We start from the raw sequence: 24,569 nt of genomic DNA, 5'->3' as shown, positions 1-24,569 counted from the left end.
GTCCTTAAGGGGTTAAAGGGGCTGTGCGCTGCCCTGCAGTTCAGAGCTCAGCTCACAGCGTCCAGAGTTCATTACTCCGAACGCTGTATGTGGGCTTCCGTGTTCGCGGCCGGCGGGCGTGACGTCACGCCCGGCCCCTTCGTGACGTCTCGCCCGCCCCCTCTACCAAAGTCTATGGGAAGGGGGCGTGACTGCGGTCGCGCCCCCTTCCCATAGACTTTCGTTGAGGGGCCGGGCGTGACGTCACGCCCGCCGGCCACGAACACGGAAGCCCGCACACAGCTTTCGGAGTAATGAACTCCGGATGCTGTGAGCTGAGCTCCGAACTCCGCACAACCCCTTTAAATATGACTTTATTACAAATTATAACAGAGCAGCTCCTCTGATACATAATATTCTGAAACAGAATTGGCACATTATTCTTAATGACCCAGTACTCAAGGATTTAGTCCCCATGAAACCGAGCATTATATACAGAAGATCTAAAAATTTGCAAAATTTTGTAGCTCCAAACAGATTAAAAAATAATATTTTTTCTACCGATACACCTACCAAAGTTTTGGCTGGTGGTTGCTCACCTTGCAACAGGACCCGCTGTTTATGTTGCAGTATGATGGATCCATTCATTAATAAATTTTCTTCTTTTTATACTAAAAAATCATTTGATATTAATCAAAGTCTGAATTGCAACACTCAATATGCAATTTATTTATTATCATGCAGTTGTAATGTACAATATGTTGGATGCACAATTCAAACAGTGCGTTGCCGTATGTCCAAACATTGTTCTAATATTAAGAACAAGTTCACACTACATAGCGTTTCACGTCATTTCACTCACATAGTTTTAAATTAGAGGGGCAAAGGTTTAAAAGTAATATCAGGAAGTTGGAGGCTCTGTATATAAGAATGTTGGACTATCCATAAGAGGGTGAAGCACCCCTTGAGCACCGACGCACCACTGTGGTGAAATTTGATAAGGCCAGGGGTTTTGGTACCCTCCTAGATTGCAGACATGGGGGAACCATCCTGGTGAACAGAAGGGCCATTCCACGGGACTATCTGCCCAAAAGTTATAACTCCCTGGAGCGGGGAGTAATTGTTGAGTATACCCCTGTCCAAAGTCTGCGGGTTGAGTGGGCTGCAGCAGTTTACGAGGCCCAAGAATCCTACTCAAATTCCTTTTACTTATTTCCCGTCAGACGACTGGGAGGCAGACCCTCATGGTATCTGGCAGATGAGGCTGCCCAACACAGCCGATGAAGAGGAAGGATTCAGAGCACCTGTTATGCTTCCTATGTATCTGACAAAGACCTATCATTCTGCAGCAGCTCCAGCAGAGGATGTGCCCAGGCCTACTCCCCCTGAGGAGGTTTGGCCTAAACAGCGGGTACCAACCACAGATGTGCCTGGACCTACTCCATGCTCGGAGGTTTGGCCTAACCAACAGGCACCAACCACAGATGTGCCTAGGCCTACTCCATGCCCGGAGGTTTGGCCTAACCAACAGGCACCGACGGAAGTGCCGCGGCCTATTCCACTTAGGGAGGGGAGTCCGGATCAACCGGCACCAGCGATGTTACCAGTGGCCTCAGCAGCGGCCATTAATTTTGTAGTGAGTGTCAATCCTTCAGTTTCACAATCAAGGCTCACTAATGTTTCATGGGACACTGCTATTCATCCCATGAGGGAGTCCCCACCTCACGCTCCTCGCTATATGTCCGAGAGGAAAAAGAATCCTGATAGGCGAGGTTGGGGATCCAGAAGATACCCTGTTTAAGCTATTAATTTAATGTTTGCCTGTCATTAACTGTTTTGGTACCCAGTACCTTTGTTTTCTCAACAGACTGTCCTGTTCCAGTTGTAACCTGTCTAAGAAGAATAGTGCCTGGCAGGACTATGCCATGAAAGTTCCTGGTTTTGCAACGTAACCACTTAAGGTGGACTGTTGATCCTTGTGTGTCTGTTTATTGTACATATCTCCATAGTAATATATTTTTGTGTGCAAAATGTGCACCCATACAGCAGGTGAATGTACCTGAATATTTTTGATGTTTTGCCAATAAAATATCTGTTATTATAAAATGTCAAACCAAAGTCCATGATTATTGTACAGAAGTCTCAATTCCTGTACACAAAATACTTATTCTCTGTTATAGTGTTTACTTTAAGGTGCCCTCCCAGCTCCTCTGGGAGTAACATTAATGCCACCTCTCACTAGCGCCTATAGGAAACATTCCCCTCAGATATCAAGACTGACTGCACTCATAAAATATAGTGTACACATAGTACATTTCATAACCTTCACTAGTGTACTTCCCCATAACATTCAGTACACATAATTCAGAAAAATATCTCACAAAAACAACTAAAAATATTTCTTAGGGACTGTAACATGCTATATTTCAGTTCCATACCACTGTTTATGCACTGATGTGTTCTTTTGTCTCCTACGCGTTCATGTTGCTCTTCCTGGCCAGAGGTTTCTCCTGTAGCTCAATAAAAATGCACTTATCTAGAAAGGTAACATTATGTAATTGTTATCTAGTCAGAGTTCTAGGGGTAAGTATGTGATACCTGTAGACCTTAGTAGCTAAGGCATTGGGTAGAAAGCCTCAGGCAACCCAATCCGCAACAAGTGTATAACTCTAGGAAAAGTAAGTGGTATAATAAATAATTGGTAAATTTCAACAAAAGAAAAAAAATTGTGATATCTGTTAAAGTATGTAGTAGCATCACTGTCATTATACATACTTCTAGTCGTGTATTAATCTATTTGTCAGTCAAAAGGAAAATATATAGCTAAATCCATACTATCCTTTTCGTGATCCAATCCCCAACCATCCTGGTTGTGTATCAGTTTTAGAGCTTGTATGGACATTTCACTATGCACAAAGACTCTATACCGTTATTCATCTACAGCCTGGTCAAGGACATTTGCAATTATGCCCAGGACTGTGTCTGGCCTTATGGTCATTTCATCCCTCTGTCTTTGGGGACCTACGTTGAGGACGACTGGTTTTAAGTAAGGGGGTTTGTGGTGTCCCGGTACAGGTCCTGTCCCTTTGTCTAAAGTCCCCTCAGCTAGTCGCCTCATGTAAATGGTATTTAATGTATTTATATATATATTTAATATGTTATATAAGAATACCTCTGTATAGGACCTGAGAGGTCATGTGCCTTTAATTAAATTGTATTATGGTTTAAGGACCTTTAGGTCATGTGATACCCAGAGTTCACTGGGTCAGGATTTACAGGTCTGCTGACCAATGAGCTTTGTCCCACCCCCTTAATATATAAGGGGCTGCAGCCACTAAATTCACTCTCTTACTCTCTTGTTCCTGGCACTTAAAGAAAGCACATCTCATCATCTCATCAGCATCAATTCAAGCTAGGCCTGAAGCCTAACACCTAGCAGCCACAAAACCGTGAGTTAGTCCAAGCTCAAACTACTGAATTCTGTGTGACTACTAGAAACTCAAATCTCCTAAAAATAATAGCACAGTGGCTAGCAATCAAAGCTCATTGATCCCGGAGTCCCAGTAAACCTGTGAGGAACCTGTACCACGGTTCTCTCTCTCAAAGACTGTTATGTTCCATGCCGTTGCATTAAATATGCAGTAAAGTTACTTCAAGTTTACTTCATAAAATCTGCTGTGGACATTCCGTTATTTCTCCCTGACGTTTGTGGGACAGTTGGCGGTAGGATTACTACATTGAGGAAACCGCACCCAGGCGTCACAACATTTAAGGTTTAATACCAATAGACCCTACACTATCATTGAAACACCCCAGTCACCATTGCGCTTCCTCCTGCTCACTACATATATATTCTTTATGGCCCACATTTATCATTGTAGGTGTAAGTGAAGAATTTTTTTACACCTTTTTTGTGTGCTGGTAATGTGTAGGAGCACCAAATTTATTAAAGGGGTACTCTGGGGGAAAACTTTTTTTTTTAAATCAACTGGTGCCAGAAAGTTAAACAGATTTGTAAATTAAAAAGACTGTATGTGCAGCTCACAACCTGGGATATTCGAGGTTAATGTGGATAAAAATCGGTCCCCACGATCAAATAATGAAAAATTAAATATACAAATTTAACAACACCTCAAGAATATCACCCTACTCGGTACACAATGAATATAAAATGAGACAGATGGTTTTTGAAAAAATGCTGATTTTTAATAAAAACTGAAATAACATTAAATTTTATTTTAAAAAGATCAGAGCATTAATATTTATAAACTGTCATTGGGCCCTAATGACAGATTAAATGATAGAGCAACTACCTAATAAATTCTAAGATAGTCCATAAGTATTGGTCCGGAATGGACCGTTAGTCTGGCAAAAGGTAGCACAGTAGATGTTTTAATGATGATAGTAGATGACACAGTTATTTAAAGTGGTATTGAATGAGTTTGCTCACAATTTTTATGAAATAGATGGAACAGTCTCACCCTAGCTGCTGGTTCCTCACTGCGGCGGGCCGATGAAGACAAGTGCTGTATTCTCTGCGATGGTCTCGGCGTAAGTGCCTTGGCAGGTGGAGGGCTCCGGCAAGGAGCTCCCTCGTAAGTGGTCCGTGGTGTCAGCAAACACCAATGTCAGTATCGGACTCACGCTGGAAGCTGCAGACTTGTAGTAAGCTCGGTGTGCAAGTTCAGTTGTTTGGTGCAGCAGGTGATTTGGATTGCGAACTTCCGTGCCGGCTGGAATTAAGGTGATGTTGGTATTGAGGTAGTGCTTGGATAGAGCTCTGTTCAGATGAAACGGACTAGACGCGTTTCAGGGTGCTAAAATTGACCCCTTCTTCAGTAGGCAAGTATAGGGAATAGTGACTGTGCATCCTTTATATGCTGGATGCACATGTGTCCTTCATTAGTGGGGCAGAGAAAATCTATGGAATAGACTTGGAAATAAAACCTGGTTAGTGGATTTTCAGTCACCACCTTTATATAAATGTAAATAACAAGAAAAAGGCAAAAGTTGGGCCGTTGGTGGCGCTGGTCCTGATGGAAAGAAAGCTCTGTAGACCCTTCTCAGTGTCTAAATGTGGTTTTATTAGCACAGAAAGCAACGCGTTTCTGGTCCGAACTGGACCCTTCGTCTGGCAGTGTGCAATTAATATAAATGTAAGACTCTACTTAATCTCTCTGTGTAACTAAATATTGGATATAACCACACAATATATGTCACGATATCTTTCTTGGTGGTTGGTCCTTACTAAATGTATTGAAATCTTTATGTAAATAAACTAAAGACACAAGAGAAAATACACATTACATCTGGCTCAAACATCAACAGATAAATCGCATAATGAAAACCAAGGTGTGAATAGGAGCCAAAAGATTGTATTGTGGAAATTGCAAAAATAATAAAAGAAATAGGGGAGTGTTTGTAGTTATGATTATCTAGTATTATAGGATAAGTGTACAAGTAAAAATGATACTAATAACGGAATCTGGTTCAGTTCTAGCTACGAATGTGTAAATATGTGATATTTTGAATATGGATGTATGAGTATAAAGAGTGATAAAAATAAAACAAAAAAGAATAGTGAATCAGAAAAGAATTTTACATTTTTTTTTATGTTATTTCGGTTTTTATAAAAAAATCAGCATTTTTTCAAAAACCATCTGTCTCATTTTATATTCATTGTGTACCCAGTAGGGTGATATTCTTGAGGTATGGTTAGATTTGTAAATTACTTCTATTAAAAAATCTTAATCCTTCCTGTACTTATTAGCTGCTGAATACTACAGTGGAAATTTTTTTCCATTTGAAAAGCTGCCATTTTAGGAACTGTCCAGAGTAAAAGGGAATCCCCATAGCAAACATATGCTGTTCTGGACAGTTCCTAAAATGTACAGAGATGTCAGCAGAGAGCACTGTGCTCATGATGTCAGCAGACAGCTCTGTGTTTCAAAAATAAAAGAATTTCCGCTGTAGTATTCAGCAGCTAATAAGTATAGGAAGGATTAAGATTTTTTAATAGAAGTAATTTACAAATCTGTTTAACTTTCTGGCAGCAGTTGATTTAAAAAAAAAAAGTTTTTCACCTGAGTACCCCTTTAAATGTTCAGAAAGCATTTGATAAATTTTGTGCAGGTAAACATTTTCTCAAATTTCTCTCTTCACATACACTAAAAAGCTATGCCAGGTCTGGGATGGTGTAGTTTTAGAGACTTTTCAGTGGCTTTGCGCCTTTTTTGCGCTTTTTTACAAAAAGGCGCAGTTCATAAATCCCTTCTATATCATGTGTATTACCAAAGTCAGTGGATTGCAACTCAAAATCGGTGGATTGCAACTCAAAATCAGCAGAAATGTGTAAACAAAAAGGCGCAAAAAAGATGCAAATAAACCCTGCTTGCGCCTTTTTGTGCCTTTTGAAGACAAAAACAGTCTAAAGACAATGATAAATGTCGGCCTATATCTCTATACAACGATAACATTTAGGCTCTATATAATTGTATTATTCTTTATATCTACGGTAATATCTTGGCTCTATGGGGGAGATTGATCAAAACCTTTCAACAGGAAAGGTTGCTGTGTTGCCCATAGCAACCAATCATATAGCTTCTTTCATTTTTGAAAAGGCCTCTGAAAAATGAAAGAAGCAATGTGATTGTTTGCCATGGGCAGCTTAACAACTTTATCTCTGGACAGGTTTTGAGAAATCTCCCCCTATATCATTGTATTCCTATTTCTATCTCTTTATGACAGTAACATTTAGGCTCTATGTAATTGTATAATTCTTTATATCTCTATATGATGGTAATATCTGGGCTCTATATAATTGCCCATATGATGGTAATATCTGGGCTGTATATCATTGTATTCCTCTTTCTATCTCTATATGACGGTAATATCTGGGCTCTATATCATTGTATTCCTCTTTATATCTCTATATGATGGTAATAAGGAGATATTTTACACTTACCGTAAAATCTTTTTCTCGGAAGATCCATTGGGGGACACAGGAACCGTGGGTACATCTTGCTGCCACTAGGAGGCTGACACTAGGCATAACAAAAAGAAGTCGGCTCCTCCCAGCAGGATATACCCCACCTACTGACTCAGAGACACTCAGTTTTAGTCCCAAAGCAATAGGAGGAACCGAAAAAAAATACAGAGTCCGGAGGAAGCCCAGTCAAACAAGTGAACCAACAGACTGACAGGCGACCGACCCTCAGGTCACAAACTAAAACCAACGGGTTGGGAGCTGTGTCCCCACAATGGATCTTCAGAGAAAAAGATTTTACGGTAAGTGTAAAAAATCTCCTTTTCTCGTTCAGCTCCATTGGGGGACACAGGAACCGTGGGACATACCAAAGCAGTCCCCGGGGCGGGAAAAAACAATCAACCCGGAATCAAGCGGACGGCAAAGCCACCGCTGCCTGCAAAACCTTACGCCCCAAACTGGCGTCGGCGGATGCAAAAGTGTGCACTTGGTAGAATTTGGTGAACGTGTGCACCGAAGACCAAGTGGCTGCCTTACACACCTGTAGAGCAGAAGCCCTGTTGAAGACCGCCCATGAGTCCCCCACAGAGCGAGTGGAGTGAGCCGTAACCCGGAAAGGGGGAACCTTTCCCTTAGAACGATACGCCTCAGAAATGGCAGACCGGATCCACCTGGAAATGGTGGCCTCAGAAGCTGGCAAACCTTTGCGGCGGCCCTCGGGAAGAACGAACAGCGAATCAGATCGTCGGAAGGAAGAGGTGGCCGAAAGGTAAACCCGTTAAGCCCTGACCACGTCTAAGTTGTGGAGAGAGCGCTCCTTAGGATGAGACAGAGCCGGACAGAAGGAGGGAAGAACGATATCCTCGTTCAGATGAAAGGAAGAAACCACCTTTGGCTGAAAGGAAGGTACTGGCCAGAGCACAGCCTTGTCCTGATGAAGAATCAGGAAGGGGGGTTGACAGGAAAGAGCTGCCAATTTCAACACCCGTCGGATTGAGGTCACGGCAACCAGGAAGGACGCCTTCCAAGAGTGGATTGCAAAGCGCTCAGAACTAAGTTCAAGTCCCAAGGGGGAGTAGGAGACCTGTAAGGAGGAATCTCATGAGCTACCCCTTGCAGGAAGGTGCGAACAGCAGAGTTAGAAGCTATAGGCCGCTGAAAAAGAATAGACAGCGCCAACACTTGACCCTTGAGGGAACTAAGTGCTAAACGCGTTTCAAGGCTCGACTGTAAAAACGCCAGGAGACTCAGTAGGGAAAAACGAACTGGAGAAAGAGAGCTGGCCTCACACCACCTAAAATAGGCCCGCCAAGTCCTATGATAAATCCTAGCCGAGGATTGCTTACGCGCCCTGAGCATGGTGCAAATAACCTTGGAGGAAAAACCACGGGCCCTCAATATCGCGGTTTCAACAGCCACGCCGTCAAACGTATCGGAAGTGAATTGGGGTGGCAAAGTGGGCCCTGAGAAAGAAGATCGAGACCATCCGGTAGCCGAAAGGGAACGTCCGCCACTAGCCGAACCACATCGGCGTACCAAGAGCGGCAGGGCCAATCCGGAGCCACCAGAATGGCCGAGACGCCTTCCGCCTTGAGTTTCCTCAGCACTCGGGGCAGAAGAGGAAGTGGCGGAAATAGATAAGGGAGAGTGAACCGAGACCAGGGGACGATGAGAGCGTCCGTGGTCAGTGCCAGAGGATCCCGGGACCTTGCCACGAAGCTGGAACCTTTCGGTTCAGGCAGGATGCATAGAGGTCCACGTCCGGAATCCCCCAGCAATGGCAAATGGACTCGAACACCTCTGGGTGAAGAGACCATTCCCCGGGGTCGGGAGAAGAGCGACTTAGAAAGTCCGCCTCCTAGTTTTCCACCCCGGGGATGTGGATGGCTGATATGGAGGGAACCAGGTGCTCCGCCCACATCAAGATCTTGGACACCTCGGTCATGGCAGTGCGGCTGCGAGTGCCCCCTTGACGGTTGACATACGCCCGAATCTCTAAGACATTGATAGGAAGACGGGTCTCCTGAGGGGACCAACGGCCCTGGACCGTCTGGTCCAGAAGAATGCCCCCCAATGGAGGAGACTCGCATCCGTCGTCAGGAGCAGCCAGTTCAACGGAAGGAACGAGCGATCGACCGCTCAGGAGAGGAGAGCGGAGCCACCAAAGAAGCGACTGGCGAGCCGAGTCAGGCGGACCCGACAATCCAAGGACAGGGGAGATCCGTTCCAGAGAGACAGAATGGACCACTGAAGCGGGCGGCAATGAAACTGTGTGAATGGAACCGCCGCTATGGCTGCCATCATCCTGCCCAGCACTGTCATGCAGAACCGAATGGACACTGGATGTGGGCATCTCAAGAGACGGACACCCGAGAGAAGAGCACTCCGCTTGTCTGGAGGAAGGAAAATCCGGGCTTTACCGGTGTCGAACCAAAGGCCCAGAAAAAACAGGGACTGGGAGGGAGAAAGATTGGATTCCTCCACGTTGATCAGCTACCCGAACCTGGTCAGAGTCTGCAGGGTAACGTGGAGACTCTCCTCCTTCTGGACCAGGGACGGAGCCTTGATAAGCAGGTCGTCCAGATAAGGGAGGACCGACACCCCTCGGGAGCGGAGGACGGCAATGACAGCCACCAGGACCTTGGTAAAAACCCTGGGGGCTGTGGCCAAGCCAAAGGGCAGAGCCACAAACTGAAAGTGACCCTCCAGAACGGCAAACCGCAGAAAACGCTGATGTGGTGGAAAAATTGGAATGTGGAGATACGCATCCAGAATGTCCATGGAAGACAGGAATTCGCCCCGATCCATGGATGCAACAATTGAGCGCAAGGACTCCATCCGGAAGTGGCGAAGTCAAAGGTGCCGATTGAGGAGTTTTAGGTCCAAAATCGGACTGACTGATCCCCCTTTCTTGTGGACAACGAATAGGTTTGAATAGAAACCCCGGAAATGTTCATGAGGAGGAACAGGCACAATGACACCCTGTTCCAGCAGAGTGAGAACAGCAGAGCAAAAGCCTGCAGCCAGAGTGGACGAACGAGGAGGCCGGGACTGAAAAAAACGATCTGGGGGAAGAGAACCAAACTCTATTCGGTAACCGTCGAAGACGACGTCCCGAACCCAGGAATCCTGGACCTGTGCCAACCAGACATCCCGAAAGAGGGACAACCGAACGCCCACCCGAGGAAGAGCCTCGGGTGGGGGCGCCCTTTCAGGCTGAGGTAAGCTTGCGAGTTCCCGACTTTGCGGGAAAATGGCTGGAACGGCAATCTTGCTTCCAGGAGGGGCGGGGCTTGAAGGATGGAGCCTGCCTAGCTTGCGAGGAACTGGACTTGTCCTGGCACCCGGGGCCCAGGGAACGAAAGGACCGAAAGGAAGCCAACTTGCGGAATCCCCCACAAGAAACAGAGCGGCGCGCCTTATTCTGGGGGAGCAAGGAACTCTTACCGCCCGTAGCTTCAGAAATTATGTCATCCAGCTTTTTCCCAAAAAGATGGCCGCCGGTGAAGGCCATTTCCGTCAGAGATTTTTTGGAAGCCGAGTCGGCGTTCCAAGCTTTTAGCCACATAGAGCGGCGAATGGCGACTAGATTGCCGGACGCAACGGCCGCACAGCGTGCAGACTCTAAGGAAACTGTGCATATATAGTCACCCACCTTGGAGACTTAGAGAGCAATATCAGCCAGGTCATCAGGAGGGGCCCCAGACAACACTCCTTGGCGGAGCTGAGAAGCCCAAACCGATAAGGCCTTTGAGACCCAGGTCGATGCAAAGGCCGGGAGCAAGGAGGATCCAACCGCCTCAAAGGCGTACTTTGCCAGGTTTTCAACCCGCTTGTCCGCGGGATCTTAGAAGGAAGCGGCATTCGCCAGCGGAAGGGTGGTGGATTTTGATAAACGGGAGACCGGGGGGGGGGGTCCACCAACGGCGGAACGGTCCATTTAGAGATAAGATCCTGAGAAAACGGACACAGAGTCTTCAACCGTTTTGTGCCTTGGAAGCGCTTCTCCGGAAGCTTCCAGGCGGTCTCCAGGAAATCATCAAACTTTTTGTGAGGATTGAAGACCTTGGGAGAGCAATGAGTACGTGTAAAGGACACTTCAGGAGCAGGGTCCGAAGTTCCAGGGTCCTGTAGATGGAAGGTGTCCCTGACAGCTGACACCAAACTGTCCACCAAGTCTGACATGGAAGACAGTTCTTCAGAATCCGATTGCGGAGCCGAGTCTGAGTCCACCAGTTCCCCTGGAGACCGGGGATGGGCAGAGTAAGCTCCGGATCTAGGTGACACGGATCTGGTAAGGTGGGCCAGGGATCGGGAACGGCCCCTAGGAGAGTGACCACGCGACGACGGCGCTGCCTAGAAGGAGGTGATCTGGAGCGCGTGCGGCGGGAAGACCTGTACTCAGGAGAGGAATCAGAATAAATGACCCTGGGATGTCTGTGAGAGCGCCGACGGTCCGGAGACGCCAAGCTCATCTCCCGAGGGGGACGCAAGGAGGACTGCTTTAAGGCCGTAGCCATTTCCCTGGAAACCTGCGCCAGATCAGAAATCGTTTGGGAGAGAGAAGACACCCAAACCGGGGCAGTGTCAGGGGCCATGCGCTCAGGGGAGCTATCCTGGGCGGGGGATTAGGACGGGAGGAAGAGCAGGCAGAACAAGTGGGTTCATCAGAACCCCCCGGCATTTTAACCTTACACCCTGTGCAAGCATAGTAGGTAACCGAAGCGGAGACCGCCTGCCTGTGAGAAGGATCAAAACTGGTGGCATACTTACCTAAGTGCAGGTATACTCATCTGTCTAAAGTATGTGAAGGTGCCCATCTTCAACCATTCTGGCCAACTGCATAATACCAGGCTTCAATAAGCGGGGCGAGCAGCGGCAATAGGTGACCCGGACCCAAGGTACAACCTGGTGCTGGTCGGTGGCGAGGAAGGGTTAATGGACCATACTCTATGGACAATGCCCTTCAGTTGCATATGGGGTGATCAGGCAGCGCCATGCTCCTGTCACTCCTACCTAGAAAAATAAAAAAGGAGAGAAAATCTAAACTCTAACAGCTAGAAAATAATAAAAGTAGAGCAGGTCTGGATAACCCCAGACCTGTGCCTGCCTCCTAGGACACTAAGCTAAAACTGTCAGTAGGTGGGGTATATCCAGCTGGGAGGAGCCGACTTCTTTTTTGTTATGCCTAGTGTCAGCCTCCTAGTGGCAGCAAGATATACCCACGGTTCCTGTGTCCCCAATGGAGCTGAACGAGAAATCTGGGCTCTATATCTTTGTATTCCTCTTTATATCTCTATATGACTCTATATCATTGTATTCCTTCCTATCTCTATATGATGGTAATATCTGGGCTCTAAATCATTGTATTCCTCTTTATATCTCTATATGATGTAATATCATTCTATTCCTCTTTATATCTCTATATGACTCTATATCATTGTATTCCTCTTTATATCTCTATATGACTCTATATCATTGTATTCCTTCCTATCTCTATATGATGGTAATATCTGGGCTCTATATCATTGTATTCCTCTTTATATCTCTATATGACTCTATATCATTCTATTCCTCTTTATATCTCTATATGACTCTATATCATTGTATTCCTTTTTCTATCTCTATATGACGGTATTATATCTCTATATGATGGTAATATCTGTGCTCCATATCATTGTATTCCTCTTTATATCTCTATATGACTCTATATCATTCTATTCCTCTTTCTATCTCTATATGATGGTAATCTCTGGGCTCTATATCATTGTATTCCTCTTTCTATCTCTATATGACTCTATATCATTGTATTTCTCTTTATATCTCTATATGATGGTAATATCTGGGCTCTATATATCATTGTATTCCTCTTTATATCTCTATATGATGGTAATCTCTGGGCTCTATATCATTGTATTTCTCTTTATATCTCTATATGATGTAATATCTGGGCTCTATATATCATTATATTCCTCTTTATATCTCTATATGATGTAATCTCTGGGCTCTATATCATTGTATTCCTTCCTATCTCTATATGATGTAATCTCTGGGCTCTATATATCATTGTATTCCTTCCTATCTCTATATGATGTAATCTCTGGGCTCTATATCATTATATTCCTCTTTATATCTCTATATGATGTAATATCTGGGCTCTATATATCATTGTATTCCTTCCTATCTCTATATGATGTAATATCTGGGCTGTATATCATTGTATTCCTCTTTCTATCTCTATATGATGTAATATCTGGGCTCTATATCATTGTATTCCTCTTTCTATCTCTATATGATGTAATCTCTGGGCTCTATATCATTATATTCCTCTTTATATCTCTATATGATGTAATATCTGGGCTGTATATCATTGTATTCCTCTTTATATCTCTATATGATGTAATATCTGGGCTCTATATCACTGTATTCCTTTCTATCTCTATATGATGTAATATCTGGGCTGTATATCATTGTATTCCTCTTTATATCTCTATATGATGTAATATCTGGGCTGTATATCACTGTATTCCTCTTTATATCTCTATATGATGTAATATCTGGGCTCTATATCACTGTATTCCTCTTTATATCTCTATATGATGTAATATCTGGGCTGCATATCATTGTATTCCTTCCTATCTCTATATGATGTAATATCTGGGCTCCATATCACTGTATTCCTTTCTATCTCTATATGATGTAATACCTGGGCTGTATATCATTGTATTCCTCTTTATATCTCTATATGATGTAATATCTGGGCTCTATATATAATTGTATTCCTCTTTATATCTCTATATGATGTAATATCTGGGCTCTATATCATTGTATTCCTCTTTATATCTCTATATGATGTAATATCTGGGCTCTATATCATTGTATTCCTCTTTATATCTCTATATGATGTAATATCTGGGCTCTATATCATTGTATTCCTCTTTATATCTCTATATGATGTAATATCTGGGCTCTATATCATTGTATTCCTCTTTATATCTCTATATGATGTAATATCTGGGCTGTATATCACTGTATTCCTCTTTCTATCTCTATATGATGTAATATCTGGGCTCTATATCATTGTATTCCTCTTTATATCTCTATATGATGTAATATCTGGGCTCTATATCATTGTATTCCTCTTTATATCTCTATATGATGTAATATCTGGACTCTATATCACTGTATTCCTTTCTATCTCTATATGATGTAATATCTGGGCTGTATATCATTGTATTCCTCTTTATATCTCTATATGATGTAATATCTGGGCTGTATATCACTGTATTCCTCTTTATATCTCTATATGATGTAATATCTGGGCTCTATATCACTGTATTCCTCTTTATATCTCTATATGATGTAATATCTGGGCTGTATATCATTGTATTCCTTCCTATCTCTATATGATGTAATATCTGGGCTCCATATCACTGTATTCCTTTCTATCTCTATATGATGTAATATCTGGGCTGTATATCATTGTATTCCTCTTTATATCTCTATATGATGTAATATCTGGGCTCTATATATAATTGTATTCCTCTTTATATCTCTATATGATGTAATATCTGGGCTCTATATCATTATATTCCTCTTTATATCTCTATATGATGGTAATATCTGGGCTGTATATCATTGTATTCCTCTTTATATCTCTATATGATGTAATATCTGGGCTGTATATCACTGTATTCCTCTTTATATCTCTATATGATGTAATATCTGGGCTCTATATCACTGTATTCCTCTTTATATCTCTATATGATGTAATATCTGGGCTGTATATCATTGTATTCCTTCCTATCTCTATATGATGTAATATCTGGGCTCCATATCACTGTATTCCTTTCTATCTCTATATGATGTAATATCTGGGCTCTATATATAATTGTATTCCTCTTTATATCTCTATATGATGTAATATCTGGGCTCTATATCATTATATTCCTCTTTATATCTCTATATGATGGTAATATCTGGGCTGTATATCATTGTATTCCTCTTTATATCTCTATATGATGTAATATCTGGGCTGTATATCACTGTATTCCTCTTTATATCTCTATATGATGTAATATCTGGGCTCTATATCACTGTATTCCTCTTTATATCTCTATATGATGTAATATCTGGGCTGTATATCATTGTATTCCTTCCTATCTCTATATGATGTAATATCTGGGCTCCATATCACTGTATTCCTTTCTATCTCTATATGATGTAATATCTGGGCTGTATATCATTGTATTCCTCTTTATATCTCTATATGATGTAATATCTGGGCTCTATATCATTATATTCCTCTTTATATCTCTATATGATGGTAATATCTGGGCTGTATATCACTGTATTCCTCTTTCTATCTCTATATGATGTAATATCTGGGCTCTATATCATTGTATTCCTCTTTCTATCTCTATATGATGTAATATCTGGGCTCTATATATAATTGTATTCCTCTTTCTATCTCTATATGATGTAATATCTGGGCTCCATATCATTGTATTCCTCTTTATATCTCTATATGATGTAATATCTGGGCTGTATATCATTGTATTCCTCTTTCTATCTCTATATGATGTAATATCTGGGCTCCATATCACTGTATTCCTTTCTATCTCTATATGATGGTAATATCTGGGCTCCATATCATTGTATTCCTCTTTATATCTCTATATGATGTAATATCTGGGCTCCATATCACTGTATTCCTTTCTATCTCTATATGACTGTATTATGATGTATATTAATACTATAATAACCTCGCCTCTATCGCTTGCCCTCAGTGTACAGCGTCTCTCAGTATTTCTCTAAGACAAACCCCGCCCACATCACGTCCTGCCAGGACTCCAGTACGTACACCGTGAGCCCCGCCCACACCGCGTCACTTGCAGACACACAGTCACGTGATGGGATATAGGGCGGGATCCTGTCAGTTGCGCGGCTCCGCCCACCCCTCCCCCACTGCCCGATCCTCGTCACGTGATCCCCGCCCTGCTGGGCGCAGGATGGTGCCGGGAGAAAATGGCGGATCCCGAGGAACTGCGGGTGAGAGCAAATGACTGCGTTTGAAGAGGGAGCGGGTGGTGGAGCGGGGGTCTGGCTGTATACAGCTGTTACCCGCCCCCTGCTCTGGGCTGACGACATCGCTTGTTGACGTGACAGGCCCCTGTGACAGCCTGTGGGGGAGGGGAGCTGTGTTTGAGGGGGCGGGCGGGTTGTCAGACGGTTGTCGGGCTGCTTTCTGTGGAGGCTCCAGATATTTACACCTGACAGGGGTCTGCTCCTACTCTATATGACCGGTCCAAAATGGACCCACAGTTTACCAGATATAGTGTAGCTGGGTGTTCTGTTATGTGGTGACCCCAATGTGTAAGGGGGTGTCCCTGGTGTGGGCGTGGTCTTCCCAGTGTATGGTGTGTAATGAGTTGTCCCTAGGGTTGTCACCTGGCCGGTATTTTGACCACCCTGCTGGTATTTTTATATAAAAAATACAGGCACTGCAATGGTCGCTATTTATCCGACCAATCCTGCAACTCCCAGAATGTTGCCCCATAACCTATACCAGTGTTTCCCAACCAGAGCTTCTCCAGCTGTTGCAAAACTACAACTCCCAGCATGCCATCAGCGTATCACCAGCCGCATTGATGTCCCGCCTCAGCCGGTGATAGGCTGAGCGCACTGTCATGTAAGCAGCCGGCACTGTGACGTTCCTGTCCCCAGGAAGCAGCATGAAGATCGCAGCAGAGAACAGTAAGGCCGATAGCGGAGAAACAGGGGAACGTAGGAAGGTGAGTCAGTTTATTTTTGCAGCCCGGGCACAGGAATATGTAAAATTCATCAGTACAGATGTCCTTTATTAATAATGGGGATTTGCTCCTGTACTGGACAGTTCCTAAAATGGACAGATGTGTCAGCAGAGAGCTCTATGGTCAGACAGAAAGGAAATTTCAAAAAGAAAAGAACTTCCTCTGTAGCATACAGCAGCTGATAAGTACTGAAAAGATTAAGATTTTTAAATAGAAGTAATTTACAAATCTGTTTAACTTTCTGGCACCAGTTGATTTAAAAAAAAAAAAAAAAAAAAAAAAGGTTTCCAGGGGAGCACCCCTTGGACCAGACCAATTTTCATTTTTGCACTTTTGACTTTTTCCTCCTCCCCTTCTAAAAACCATAATGCTTTCAATTTTACACCTACAGACTCGTATAACGGCTTTTTTCCCTTGCCAAAGGGGGGTGATTTAAACTTCTCCGCAGAGCTACCGGCAACATTAGATCCCACATTTAGGCTCCGCAATTAACTTTGATCGCGATGTCTAAATGCCAGACATCGGCCCAATCAACAATGTTCGGCATTAGCCATGGGTTCTAGTTGCTAATAGCAAACAGGACCCATGGGTTATAAAGCATGTTCAGCTCATGAGCATGCTTCAAACTACGGTAATGAGACCAGGGCATACAGGTACGCCCTTGGTCCCTAACCCCTTAAGGACAATAGGTGTATATTTACGTCCATTGCCTGCTCCCGTTAGATGAAGCGCGCTCAGCTACTCTATCAGCAAACTAATGCCAGGCATCGCCGATTGGGATGATGTCTGGTATTAACCGTTTAGACGCCACGATCAACGTTGATTGCTGCATCTAAAGCGGGAGAAAAATTATCCCGGCTAGCTCAGCAGGCTGTTCGGGACCGCCACTGTGAAATGGCAGCATCCCAAACAGCTGAGAGGACAGCGGGAGGGCCCTTACCTGCCTCCTTGCTGTACGATCAGTGCCTTGATGCTCCAGTCAGCCATGGCATTGGCATGTAATAGTCCCCTGTGAGGGCTAAAAAATAGTGTTTAAAAAAAATTATTTAACCCCTTCCCTAATAAAAGTTTGACTCACCCATAAAAGTTTGACTTTTCCCATAAAAGAATGTAAACAAAAATAGACATAAACCTATGTGGTATCGCTGCGTGCGTAAAATGTCTTAACTATAAAAATATGTTAATTAAATTGCATGGTTAATGGCGTACATGTAAAAAATACCAAAGTTCGGGGGCGTAGTCTGCCATTCGACAGGACTAGACAGGACAGGAAGCCTGAGCTCCGCACCTACGGCCCTGTTTTCGGGGGTTAAACTGCACCCACATGCGCTCCAAGAGGCAGGGAAGGAGCCGCCAGCCCAGGAGAGCATCCCAGCCAGTGGAGGTTCTCATATCTAACTACTTCAGCCCGCTGCAGGACTTGACCGACCATTCCAAGATGGTGCCGGAGCCCCCAGCTAATGGAGCTCCTGTCCTCTCCCCACCGCTCACCAGGAGGAATTCCGCCGCATCCCAGCAGAAGAAGCACCTGCCAGCGCTCCTGGACCTACCTACGAGAGCTCCGGTGCCCGGGTTTGCTTCACATCAGGACGGCCGGCAGGCGGAGAATGCGGTGCGGGTCCCGGATGTGTCGGCGGGCCCTCACTTGTCCGGGTCCTCTGCAGAGACTGTGCGCGCACCGCCGTGAGCGCCAGAAAGTGTCGCGGCTTCTGCACAGCTGCAACCCCAGCTCTCCGTCCTGGCCTCCGTGGAGGGATGGATTGAGCTGGCGGACAACCTACAGGGGAGTGGCTCAGTGGAGGTGGGTGAGCGGGGTGGCCTGGGACTGCCTGCCATAGTAACTGCTGGGACATCTCCACCCCGCACCCCTCTAAGTTCCAGGCATGTGGGCCTTTCTCCCTCCAACAGTGTGCCCTCTATTTTCCGGAGCCCTGACAGCTCCCCGGGCTCCTCACCCTCTCCATCTGGTGGCGACCTGTCGGGGGGCATTGAGAGGGGGCACCTTGCTGAGCAGGCTCCCACTCCAGTACCAGCAGTCTCCATCTTGCATGCTGTCCACAACCATATGCAGGATCAGGGACCACTGCCCATGGACAGTTCTGTTAGGGACAGTTGCTGGGGGGCACGCTCCATGGTCTCAGGGGGCTAAGCTGCTGCCTCAGGTTGCAGACAGGGGTCATAGTACTGGTTGGGACCCCCTGGCCTCATCGCTCCCCCCTCTCGCCCAAGCCGTGGCACTCCTCAAGGGCCACCCAGAACTACAGGCCTTGCTGTCTTTGCTTCCTACTAAATCGGATCTTTCTGCCCTGACTCTAGATTTGAAGCATGCTTGGAGATATGACCTCCAGCCTGTTAAACAAAATGTGTCAGAGCTCCAGAACAGAGTGTGTGCCCTGGAGAGTTTTCAAACTACGGTTATGGACTCAATATGTGATATACAATCCTCAGTGAAATCACAGTCCTTTACTACTCAGGCAATGGCGAACCACCTGGACGACGTGGAAAATGGAAGTCGCAGGAATAACATTCGCATTCGCATTGACCCCCAACATCTCTCTGTCAGACTACACTCACCACACGGCATTACCCGGGCTCCTGCCCCGTTGAGGCCCTGGAAGCCCCATTTTCTGAAGAAGAAATTGCGGCTGCTATTTCCAACTTACCGTCGGGCAAAAGTCCGGGTCCGGATGGCTACACTTCCCGGTTTTACAAAATGCTCCAGGCTGACCTTACTCCCATCCTGGCCAACACCTTCAATGCTATTAACTCTGGTACCCATTTCCCGCCACAATCGTTAAGTGCCCATATAACGGTTATCCCCCAAGGAGGGTAGAGACCCTAATCAATGCGCCAGCTACCGCCCCATTTCACTCCTTAATACGGACACAAAGCTGTTCGCCAAATTGTTGGCAGATCGTTTAGCGGAGGTCCTTGGGCCCCTGATCCACCCCGATCAAACAGGTTTCATGCGCACTAGAGAGGCTCGTGACAACACTATACGGGCCTTCTCCCTGGTACATAGTGCTTCCAAACATAAACGTCCGCTCATGCTACTTTCCCTTGATGCCGAGAAGGCATTCGATCGGGTGGATTGGGGGTTCATGGAGGCTGCACTGCAACAAGTGGGACTGGGCCCCCACATGAGCCGAGTCATGGCCCTTTATACCGACCCCCAAGCCCGAGTTCGTGTAAATGGCTCTGTCTGTTTGCACCGGTTCGGATACGTAATGGCATGCGCCAGGGATGCCCTCTCTCCCCCCTTCTCTATACTCTGTGTATGGAGCATCTTCTTAACACACTTCGTGCGAACCCGGAAGTTAAGGGTTATGCCAGTGGGAGGAGCGTGCATCTCTGCTCGGCATTCGCTGACGACCTCCTCCTCTGTTTCCTCCCCTCATACTTCCCTCCCGGCAATACTTTAGTAATCATAAAGTTAACATGTCCAAAAGTGTAGCTTTAAATGTCACTTTGCCCCTGTCTGATGTGAGACGACTACAAATGGACCACCCTTTCCAGTGGGCCACGGGTTCCATAAAGTACCTTGGAGTCCAGGTCCCGGCTGATCCAACTGCTAGTTTTCAGCTCAATTTTGCCCTAACACTGCAAGTCCTCCTGCGGGACTCGGCGAAATGGTCCAAGGGGACATTTTCGTGGTTAGATAAGGTCGATGTCCTTAAAATGAATTTCCTGCCTCGGTTATTGTACCTTTTTCAGGCGGTCCCTGTCGCCATTCCCCAACCCTTTTTCAAGTCCCTGGACGTAGCGATTAGGAACTTTATTTGGACTGGGCGCCCGTCGAGGATCTCCAAGACGGTCCTCACTAGGAGGAAGCATTCCGGGGGCTTGGCAGTCCCGGACTGCAGAGCTTACCACCTCGCGGCTACTCTGACGCGGTTGTTGGATTTCTTCCACGGGCGCACTTCCAAACATTGGGTGGCAGTTGAGTTAGAGGATGCATGTTTGGATGCAGCTCATTTATGTTGGGTGGGGTGGCTGATGTGTGGGAGGGAGGAAAATGGAATTGTGGGATTTGTAGTCAAAAAGACAATAGTTAAACATGAAATACCAGTTCACAAACAGCTAGCCACAGTGTTATGGTAATCTCACAACATAGCCATTTATCCCCAAGACAAGCGCAGATCCTTCCTAACTATGTCCATTACTGCCTGCCAGGTACGTACTAAAATCACCTTATGGTGGAGAACCCCCTTTAAGATTTGGGGACTATGAAGACAATGAAAAACTCTATTCCTGTACCCAATCCATGACTATAATACCCTTGCGGATGGTGCATTGTCCTGCTCACAGTCATCTGGTGCAATAGAAGGAACAGCTGCTATGAAGGGATGAACTGCTCGTACGAATGTCTACCACATAAGCTTCCACATAAATATGGCTACAGAAATCTGGATCCATCTGGCCAGGCAATGCTTTTGTCTGCTGAAGTCTTGCTTTACTGTTTCCAATAGCTACAGTGGCAATTAAACTAGTCTTATGCTGTTATATCTAGGGATGCACCAAAATTATTGTCCAAAAATATTATTTTTTTTTTGGCTTTGGGCTGAAAGAGAAATCTGTGCCAAAAGTTATGAAGGGTGTGGCTACTAAAGGGATGTGGCTAACTGGCCCATGGCAGAAGGTGAAATGTGGCTGAAAGAAGAGGAGGCCTGAAAGAAGGAGAATAAGATGTGCGGTGGAAGTGCCTGACACCGGCATAGAGGAGACTGAGACTTGCAGTGGAAGTTCCAACTTCTGTAGGCTTTGCAAAGCTCAAAGTTGATCCTGCTGTGGGCGAGACTATCTGTAGCTGCATCATTGTCCCCCCACTGATGAATTTGCTGACCTGGTCCCCAGTGTGGAACAAACCATCTTTCTGCATAGATGGGGCAGGTAACTGGGCTGTTGTCAGCCTGCACTGGGATATGTATACCTTAGTCTGCAGAAGGGTGATTGTCTAATAGTTGTAAAATAAAATTAGGGAAAAATGTCCGATAGCCTTTTTATGGCAGTGTTTCCTCTAAACAGTGTCCCTCTAGATGTTGCAAAACTCCCAGCATGCTTTGACATACCAAATTTTAATTTTCAGCCCAAAACTTTTAGTTGTGTTTCTGTCCACAGTGTTTGGATGTTTTTATCTCGATCACACCATTTTCTCTATACTTTTCATACTGCTGCATGAGGAAAGCCCACAAGGTTAGCCGTGAATTCCTGGCCCCCTGCTTGTCTAGCACAGATGACCAGACATTTTCTCATCTTCTGTGAATTCACACTGATCGACGGGAAACTGATCGCTTTACAGACAAGAACAAAGTTGTACACCTCTTGCAATCTGTGCTTCTGTGGTCTTCTGCACCTTGTCGTTCCAAATTTAATCACCAAACAAAGACTATGCAGCAATCCCCACTGCTTTCTTCCAATGCTTTTTTTGAAAACAAGAAGTGGTGCTTGTGTACGTCAAGGCTCAGACCAAATATTAGGGCCCTTAGTGGTGCAGAAGTGCTTGTGACAAATTTTATTATCTACGTTAAAGCTAATATGCCAGACAGAAACAGGAACACACCAAAACTATATGACATTATTGTGAGCTTATCTGGTCAGCCAAATAGATGTGCTATTTCAGCGTGCCAGACATCTGCAACCAGGAACTTCATGCTCCATGGGGAGCCTACAGATGAGTTTTATGGCATTTTTATATACACTGCTCAAAAAAATAAAGGGAACACTAAGATAACACATCCTAGATCGGAATGAATGAACTAATCGTATGAAATACCTTTTGTCTTTACATAGTTGAATGTGCTGACAACAAAATCACACAAAAATTATCAATGGAAATCAAATTTATCAACCCATGGAGGTCTGGATATGGAGTCACACTCAAAATCAAAGTGGAAAGCCTCACTACAGGCTGATCCAACTTTGATGTAATGTCCTTAAAATAAGTCAAAATGAGGCTCAGTAGTGTGTGTGTGTGGACTCCACGTGCCCGTATGACCTCCCTACAATGCCTGGGCATGCTCCTGATGAGGTGGCAGATGGTCTCCTGAGGGATGTCCTCCCATACCTGGATTAAAGCATCCGCCAACTCCTGGACAGTCTGTGGTGCAACGTGGCATTGGTGGATGGAGCGAGACATGATGTCCCAGATGTGCTCAGTCTGATTCAGGTCTGCACCAGCATATGGTCTCACAAGGGGTCTGAGGATCTCATCTCGGTACCTAATGGCAGACAGGCTACCCCTGGCAAGCACAGCTGTGCGGCCGTCCAAAGAAATGCCACCCCACACCATTATTGACCCACCGCCAAACATGCTGGAGGATGTTGCAGACAGCAGAACGTTCTCCACGGCGTCTCCAGACTCACATGCTCAGTGTTAACCTGCTTTCATCTGTGAAGAGCACAGGGCACCAGTGGCGAATTTGCCAATCTTGGTGTTCTCTGGCAAATGCCAAACGTGCTGCATGGTGTTGGGCTGTAAGCGCAACCCCCACCTGTGGATATCGGGCCCTCATACCACCCTCGTGGAGTCTGTTTCTGACCGTTTGAATGGACACATGCACATATGTGGCCTGCTGGAGGTCATTTTTCAGGGCTCTGGCAGTGCTCCTCCTGCTCCTCCTTGCACAAAGGTGGAGGTAGCGGTCCTGCTGCTGGGTTGTTGCCCTCCTACGGCCTCCTCCATGTCTCCTAATGTACTGGCCTGTCTCCTGGTAGTGCCTCCATGCTCTGGACACTACGCTGACAACACAGCAAACCACTTTGCCAAAGCTCACATTGATGTGCCATCCTGGATTAGCTGCACTACCTGAGCCATTTGTGTGGGTTGTAGACTCCATCTCATTTTACCACTAGCGTGAAAGCACAGCCAGCATTCAAAAGTGACCAAAACATCAGCCAGGAAGCATAGGAACTGAGAAGTGGTCTGTGGTCACCACCTGCAGAACCACTCCTTTATTGTGGGTGTCTTGCTAATTGCCTATAATTTCCACCTGTTGTCTGTTCCATTTGCACAATGTCATGTGAAATTGATTGTCAATCAGTGTTGCTTCCTGAGTGGACAGTGTGATTTCACAGAAGTGTCATTGACTTGGAGTTACATTTTGTTGTTTGTGTTCCCTTTATTTTTTTTGGGCAATGTCCCCTTTTTTTTTTTGTATTCCTTAGCTAGAATGCCTAGCTCTAAGAAGCTTTATTCCACTTGCAACAATAGCCCTTTTTGTTAAGTTTGATTTAATGCGTACCTCCAATGATGTCCAGGCGGTAAGATATTTGTTTAACCCCTTAAGGACCTCGGGTTTTCCGTTTTTGCACTTTTGTTTTTTCCTCCTCACCTTTTAAAAATCATAACCCTTTCAATTTTGCACCTAAAAATCCAAATGATGGCTTATTTTTTGCACCACCAATTCTACTTTGTAATTACATCAGTCATTTTACCCAAAAATCTACGGCGAAACAGAAGAAAAAAATTATTGTGTGACAGAATTGAAGAAAAAAACACAATTTTTGTAACTTTTGGAGGCTTCCTTTCTACGCAGTACATTGTTCGGTAAAAATGACACCTTATCTGTATTCGGTAGGTCCATACGAATAAAATGATACCCTACTTATATTGGTTTGATTTTGTCGTACTTCTGGAAAAAATCATAACTACATGCAGGAAAATGTATACGTTAAAAATTGTCATCTTGTGACCCCTATAACTTTTCCGCGTATGGGGCAGTATGAGGGCAAATTTTTTGCGCAGTGATCTGACATTTTCAGTGGTACAATTTTTGTATTGATCAGACTTATTG

General features: G+C 45.0%; 1 protein-coding gene and 1 long non-coding RNA gene across 5 annotated transcripts in view; one reads left to right on the top strand and one right to left on the bottom strand.

Annotated features, from left to right (window-relative positions):
- Positions 1–576: 576 nt before the first annotated feature.
- LOC130294000 (uncharacterized) lies at positions 577–15,759 on the bottom strand. Its single transcript, XR_008848353.1, has 3 exons — positions 15,730–15,759; positions 2,418–2,489; positions 577–650 (listed from the first exon to the last, which is right to left on the bottom strand). It is a non-coding gene; the product is annotated as an uncharacterized LOC130294000 (long non-coding RNA).
- A 99-nt stretch (positions 15,760–15,858) lies between these two features.
- The window catches only part of PIAS2 (protein inhibitor of activated STAT 2), a 47,410-nt gene continuing 38,699 nt past the window's right edge, over positions 15,859–24,569 (top strand). Inside the window, exon 1 of one of the 4 annotated variants that reach the window (XM_056543339.1) lies at positions 15,859–16,015. In XM_056543339.1, coding sequence (XP_056399314.1) covers positions 15,992–16,015 — 24 coding nt within the window. In that variant the 5' untranslated portion in view covers positions 15,859–15,991. Of the gene's footprint in view, positions 16,016–16,557; positions 16,759–24,569 lie in introns of those variants that run through there. The other 3 variants (XM_056543334.1, XM_056543324.1, XM_056543347.1) reach the window with 3 other exon arrangements.

This window comes from Hyla sarda, chromosome 1 (genome assembly GCF_029499605.1).
Source record: "Hyla sarda isolate aHylSar1 chromosome 1, aHylSar1.hap1, whole genome shotgun sequence".
Lineage (NCBI taxonomy): Eukaryota > Metazoa > Chordata > Amphibia > Anura > Hylidae > Hyla > Hyla sarda.
This window is presented reverse-complemented; position numbering and strand designations above follow the sequence as displayed.